General features: G+C 41.5%; 1 protein-coding gene across 1 annotated transcript; it reads right to left on the bottom strand.

Annotated features, from left to right (window-relative positions):
• Positions 1-652: 652 nt before the first annotated feature.
• On the bottom strand, positions 653-6,507 carry adra1d (adrenoceptor alpha 1D). The gene is made up of 2 exons (XM_026360177.1): positions 5,516-6,507; positions 653-1,850 (listed from the first exon to the last, which is right to left on the bottom strand). Exons 1-2 carry the CDS (start codon positions 6,471-6,473, stop codon positions 1,303-1,305), a joined length of 1,506 nt encoding a protein of 501 aa, XP_026215962.1. The 5' UTR covers positions 6,474-6,507; the 3' UTR covers positions 653-1,302.
• Positions 6,508-7,029: the final 522 nt, after the last annotated feature.

The raw sequence follows: 7,029 nt of genomic DNA, 5'->3' as shown, positions 1-7,029 counted from the left end.
GTGCTTGTTGCAAATCAAGGTTGTTGAGTAAAAATAGTAACAAAGGGTATAACACCTAACTATGATATTATATTGGTCTTATATATTCGATTTTTTATTACTATTATTATTATTATCATTGCTGGTATATGAATAATACATTTTATACACTAGCCACAAGTGTTACTTTTAATTCTCTGTGCCTAAGTTGCCCTCATATGTTTTCATCTGTTCGGTGTTTTAGTTCCTCATGAGATTTACAAAGATGAGAAACGCTCACTCAGTCTTGATAGTCTCTTCTCTTCCCCCGGTTCTCCATCTCCCTGCGCTACTTGACTTGAATTCATAAAAGCTTTGATTGATTTGAATTTGTTAGTCACCACTATTTTTTTCTTGTTTAATGTCTTCAGATATTTTCTTTCGGTCTATCAATTTCAATACTTCTTTGTCAAAAAAAACTGTGAAATGGTGCAAGAGGTGAAACAAACAAGTCAATACTGACATCTACTGGATGGGGCAGATAATTTTAAAAGCTAATGATTTTAATGTGCTTTACTCGTGCGATTAAAGTTTTTATTTTGCTTTTAATCTGACAGAAACAAACATAACATCAGAAAATACAAATAAAAAGGTTCCATAACACGTTAGTGCTCACTTGGCAATGCAAATTACATGTAGGTGGGCCAAGTAGACTCATAGATTTATACAAGTGTATGCATCATTGACAAGTGAACTCATAACTTTTAGAATAAGTGCTGTGCAGCATCTTTCTCCTCTCAACAATACCTCTGTCAAAAAGGAACAGATGAAGTATTATAATTCAACCTGACATTTTCTATTTGTAGAAATCCACACATTCTGGGGACAAGCACTTACAACTTTTACTTTGTTCTGTCAATGCTTCACAACACCAATTTTAATCCATTACAGTGATGGGTTGTTGTTGTTTTAAAGCAGCTGAATGTCAAACATCACTCACAGTAAAAAAAATTACAGTGGCTTAAGTTAAATCTGCAGGGTTTGTGTCCTGTAAAGTCGATAAACATTTCTTCCAAGTGACAGCAGGAAAAAGAAGTCCAAGAATTAGGCTTTGTCTATTCCTGCTTTTAAATAAGCAGCTCACAAGAATGTTCCTTTTAAATAAACACGATGGTCACCGGGGATTCAGCTTCAGTCCCGTGTGTTCTGGGGTCAAGCTATGGTTTTCAGTGCTTTGATCGAGCTTTAATTCTCAGTTACAAAATTATGCTCTGTCACAGTCTTTCTCGCATGCTGGTCCAATGTGGCCCTTTGAAAATAAATAAAAGACTTTCTGGTGGACATCTAAATGTCGGTCTCTTTCAGGCCGTAGCAGTCTGCCAGATCATAGAACTGGTAACTGTTCTGCTCACAGGAGTTGTAAATCCCCATCGAGACTGTGTCTACTATATCAATCCGGCCCACTGCTGGTGTCGCGCCCTTCCCTGCCCCTCCCTTAATTTTATTCGACAGGTTGTTCACTTTCTCTTTGAGCTGAGAGGAGGACTTTTGTAAGGGTGGAAACAGGCTCCATCTCTTGAAAGCAAGCGAGCGCCCTTTGCGCTTGTGTAACAAAGAACCGCCACAAGATTCATGCACAGCAAAGGCAGGATCGTACTCTGGTCTCTCATCTTTCATTCCCTTGACGGCTGTCCGCCACCTCTGGTCGTAGAAGCGACGCAGGACCCTTCGTCTTTGGTGACACTGGCACTTGAGGAGCCGAGTGAAAGCCCGCTGGAACTCTTTACTGGAGCAGGGGTAGATCATTGGGTTGATGCAGCTGTTGAAGTAGCCCAGCCAAAAGACCACCTTGAACACTGTTTCAGATGGCTTCAGTGCCGGGAAGAAGGAACCTAGAAGGACATAAAGTCATCAGGAAGATTTGTGATTAACATACAGTCCATACACACTGCTGCTGTTGTTCCATCAAGAGTCCAAGAACTGTATCACTAAGCAGGTTTTACTATTGGTATGGCTATAGAATTTGAAAACCGAGAATTTGGCAGCTGAGGTTTATTATTTTGTTGATCTGGACATGAATGTGGAATAATAATTTAGCAACTAAAGATGACAACTTGTTTCCCATTCTAATGAATTGTAAATATGTTTAGAAACATGTTCTTATTTAGAAATAATATAGAAAGCATTAAGAATAGCTGCAGTTTGATTCAGCATTATATAATGCTGTTGTGCATTTCTCAGCGTTCTGAAAGCATTATTTTTGTAATGATTGATTGTACTGCAGCAGTTATTTAGAAACTTTTTTGTGAGATGAAAAAATGTCCGTTGCTATGGACAGCCTCTTGGTAGGACATTTATCAGCTTTAAATGTTGGCTTTTCCCAGGATGTTAATTGAGCCAAGACATAAAGACTTTTTTTAGCATCTTTGCAAACGTTAAAGAATTGTAATTTGAAGTAAATGATAAAGTTAAAGTTCAGAGTTATCATGTGTTCACCATCAACCCAGACATGTTTGATGTGCTAGGACAATCTGTTTTTAGGAAATGTTGCTTTTTCCTACTGCTTTCTAGTTATTCTTGTCACCCCAGGCCTGGATTTAACACAGCACTGGTCCTGGACCCAGTGGCAACATATCACAGTGCAAACATCAGGTCTCCACAGTACGGGCCCTCAAGTCCATTTTCCTTTCAGTTGTGTTAGTACAACTGGGAAATACACGGCTTCTATTTGATTTTCTTACTGTTTTGACATCAGCTCCCAACAACACCTGACTCCTCCTTACTGAAATGACATTATCTTTCGTTTTGTTACCTTTAGAGATCGTAGTAGTGAGGCTGTGGTTTTATTTACATTTCACATTAGTACACATTCTGGTAAAAAAAAGAAAATCGCACATTTAAGCAGCAAATATAATAGATATAATAATCCATGCTGAGGTCTGAGGCCCGTGAAAGAGTGAGGGGTCGATTTTCCAGAAAAAATGTGACGGCTCTTTTGTGTGTGCTGACAGAATCTCGACAATCCTGAGTTATATATAGCTAAAGGAATTATCTTCTTGACATTTAATGTGCTTTCTGAAGGTCAACATTTGACGCCTATTCTTCCTCAACATATTGCCCCCAAGGACCAAGGTTTAATAGTTTTAGTGTAGAGCAACACTCGTAATAATAAGCCACGATGGCCAAATGCCATGATGTGACGATCATAGTAGCTAAAGTGCTGCTAATTAATTGTTAATTGATTCCCTGAAACAGATGGGCCGTGCAGTTTTTAACAAATACTATTTCCAAACAGAAGGAAGTAGTCAGTGTGCTGGAGAATATTTATATATTTACACATTTGCACAAATGTGTTGTGATTTTAATTGTTTGTGACAACGATGGAATCATAAATGTATGAATAACTGACACTGCATACAGATTTCATTATGCAAACAATTTCTATACAATATAATTCATCCAGTATTTTCTACTAACACATTTACAGTGGAACTATATAATCTTCAGTTTAGCAGTGTATTGCTAGTCAATGTTCCTACTTATAGAAAACAGGAAACACACTGACACAACACAAACACCTGTAGCTACAGATAGTGAGTTCCAGTTGTTGGATAAAGTCAAACATAAAAGGAAACTGTGCCCTTGAGTGTGAAACACTAATGTAGTAGTAGTGCACTCTCACGGGAGTTTCAGATGAGTCAAACTGCTCTGTCTAGATTTGCATCATCACAGCGAAAGGGTCTGATTGATATAAGAGATGCTACAAGTGCACGTCTGCCTCAGAGGAAGAGGTTACATCAGTCTGCCTGTGTGACTAAGTATGGGTGAGTAGGGTTAGAAGATGTGGGCTCTTAACTGCTGAGGTGAGGACTCTTCAATCAGTCATCCCAGAAACAACCAACCAGCCCCCTCACAGAGATGAATTCATAAAACAACAATGCCCCACTGCATCGATGGGGACTCTGTCAAATTGTCTATTCAGCAGGATGGATGTTTCCCACAGTGCAGCTTGAATTCCTGTGTTTTCATTTTAATTTGGGCTTTAACATTTTCACACCCATTACGGTGCTGCAGTGGCTTTTAGATTGGATGATGAAGATGCGTTTGTCACACACACTTTCTTTATCATGCAAATTAGAGACCTCCGCCGTCGGGAGTTTAAACCACACACTGACATCTATTGTTTCCTTGTTACCTAAGTCATTTAAGTGTTTTGTCTTTACTAATTTTTTGTCATAGAAAAGATAGCACACCTATCAAACTTGGGCTTCCATGTACAAATACACTTTTCACTCCCATCATGTCAGCAAAGTAGATTAGCTGCACTCATTTAATTTCTTGCACCCTCTCTCCTGGAAGGCTTCACTCTGATAATTCGATTCTGTAAATTCAGAGGCGCAACAAGTATTAAAGTGCTCATAGCTGATAAGATGCCGGACAGTCGTACGTAATGGCTTTTGCAATAAATGATGTGAAATGTATGCAGAATGGAAATTCATGAGGCCCGCACAGTCTCTGTAAGAGTGCAGCTTTATATGCATCAGAGGTCACTCTTCAGTTTGATTTATGTATAACCGTTCTAAGTTGCAGTGCTCATCCCCGCTGACTGACTGAATGGCCTCTCCAGCCATCAGCAGGCGTTAGACTCCACTGTCTCTGTGTCTCTGGTGCCTGTTTTTCTTCCAGTACTGTGGCGAGCTTCATTGACACCTACATCATTATTTCCTTTTGCAAATCATTTTTGCATATTTTCAGAACTGGCACATGACATTTTGATGTAATGATTTCGCTGTGACATTTCAACCCTCCCACCCCAACATGCAAATACAGCGTATCATTATTTCACATTTCAGTGTGAGACTCGTACTCAAATTGATTGTCCACAGGAGCTGGCATTTGGAGTGAGCAAGTGTGACGCTGGCAAGGTGCTGGGAGGGAGGTTTGAGAGTGCTCATTACTGAAGAATGTCAGTGTGTAATGACTGCTCCGACTTGTGGCATTAAGCAGCTCTCAGACACCAGAACAACCCACATTTATGGTTATCTCGCAGATTTCTGACCAAAATAACAAAAGCAATACTAATAATGTGAATTTTGATAAAGCCATAACCAACAATGAATGAGATCCAGCAGGTGTCTCTTTGGATTCTCTGTTGCTGTACAGGCTTTTTTTTTTTTTTTATTTATTGGTTTTATTTATTTGTTTATTTGTTTGTTTGATACTCAACTTTGCCTGCAGCCAGTGTGCTGCATTATTTACATGGATCCACGCAGTTTTCAGGCGCAATTGCGCGTTTGCTGTCAAAGTTTAATCAGCCCAAGTGATGCAAGTAAATATTCCCACTGAACACATGTCTTATTAAAATGATTTAGGCCTTCATGCACAGTACATGTGACCTCATGACTCATGGTGCTGAATCAATGTTACTTGAAGACGTTTAGGTTTTTTTTTTTTTGCACAACAGATGATCTAACTCAGTGAATCTGATGTGAAGGGGGACATGGATGCGTTTTACGCTGGACCATGAGGAACAGAAATGTAAAGTTAAAGGACGTACCCATGGGCAGAAAGAAGAAAAAAGGCAGCCAGCAGAGGATGAACATCCCCACGACGATGGCCAGCGTCTTAGCAGCCTTCTTCTCCCTGGAGAACTTCATCAGCCGGACTGAGAGCGAACTTCGGAACGGGTGGTTCTTGCTGCTTTTCGAGCTGCACGGACGCGCGTCGTCCAACACGCTGCGACAGTGAATCCGCAGGACGATTTCCATCGACTTGTTTCTCTCCCGTTTGACGCCCGCTTCCAAGTTCTGGGTAGTTCTGCGGGCCACCACGTACACCCTGAAATACATGATGAGAATGACCATGAGCGGGAGGTAGAAAGAGAAGAGGGAGGAGAAGAGCGCGTAGCCCGGCTCCTCCGTGATCCTGCAGATGCTTTCGTCCACAGGCGGCGGCTCCTTCCATCCCAGCAGCGGCCCCACAGAGATGACAGTGGATAAAACCCAGACTAGGACCAGTATAGCCACAGCCTTCCTCTCTGTCATTATACTTGGGTACTTAAGGCAGTACTTCACCCCTATGTAGCGGTCGACGGAGATGATGCAGAGGCTGAGGATGGACGCGGTGCAGCAGAGCACATCCACCGCTGCCCAGATGTTACAGAACAGCCGGCCGAACACCCAGCATCCCAGAACCTCTAGAGATGCGGAGAAGGGCAGCACGATGATGCTTAACAGCAGGTCCGCCATGGCCAAGTTGACAATGAAGAAGTTGGTGACGGTCTGCAAGTGTTTGTTGCACAGCACGGACAGGATGACCAAAATGTTCCCAACGATGGCAACCGAGATAAAAACGGAGAGAAAGATCCCAACCCCGACAACCTGCGAGTCCACGGTGAAGTTCCTGCATGTCGTGATGCTCTCGTTTGGAAAGACCTGGTCCAGAAAGGATCCGTTGGACGCGTCGGTGAAATAGATCCCATACTTACTGTCGTTCCTCAAGTTAGAATCGGACATTTTGAAACGCCATAAAGACAACTTTAGGTTAACTTTTCTAAACACAGCAGGATTTCAGCCATTTTTTTTTTTTTTTTTTTTTTTTTAGTATGATTCCACGTCCTCCTCCTCCCAAGCAAAACGAGCAGACGCGCGTCCGCGCAAAAACAAAACCGCTATGGCGCAAAAAAGCATTGAGAAGTGAAGATGAGAAATAATTAAAGAAAAATCCAAACAGCTGCAGGCAAATATGTGCATGACCAGTAGACTGATGTCAGCTTCAAACAGAAGTATCCAGCTCACTCAAAAAAAAAAAAAACAACAACTGAGGTTTAAATTCTGGGTGAAGATGAAAAAAAAAAAGAATTCAAATCCATTGGAGCACATTTCTTCCATTCGGTGGTTTTGCACTAGTGGCATCCTTTGCAACAAGCCCCTGATGACAGAGGCAGAGCTGGTACAGGAGCTCTGAACCCACAGCTCCACCCACACGTCACATATTTACTGTTGCGTTCACAGTCTCCACAGGACAGCATCACGGTGAATGTGGTCACGATTTGCGGATGATGCACTGATT

The sequence above is a fragment of the Anabas testudineus genome, chromosome 1 (genome assembly GCF_900324465.2).
Source record: "Anabas testudineus chromosome 1, fAnaTes1.2, whole genome shotgun sequence".
NCBI lineage: Eukaryota > Metazoa > Chordata > Actinopteri > Anabantiformes > Anabantidae > Anabas > Anabas testudineus.
Note: the sequence above shows the minus strand (reverse complement) of the source record. Positions and strands in the feature narration are given on the sequence as shown.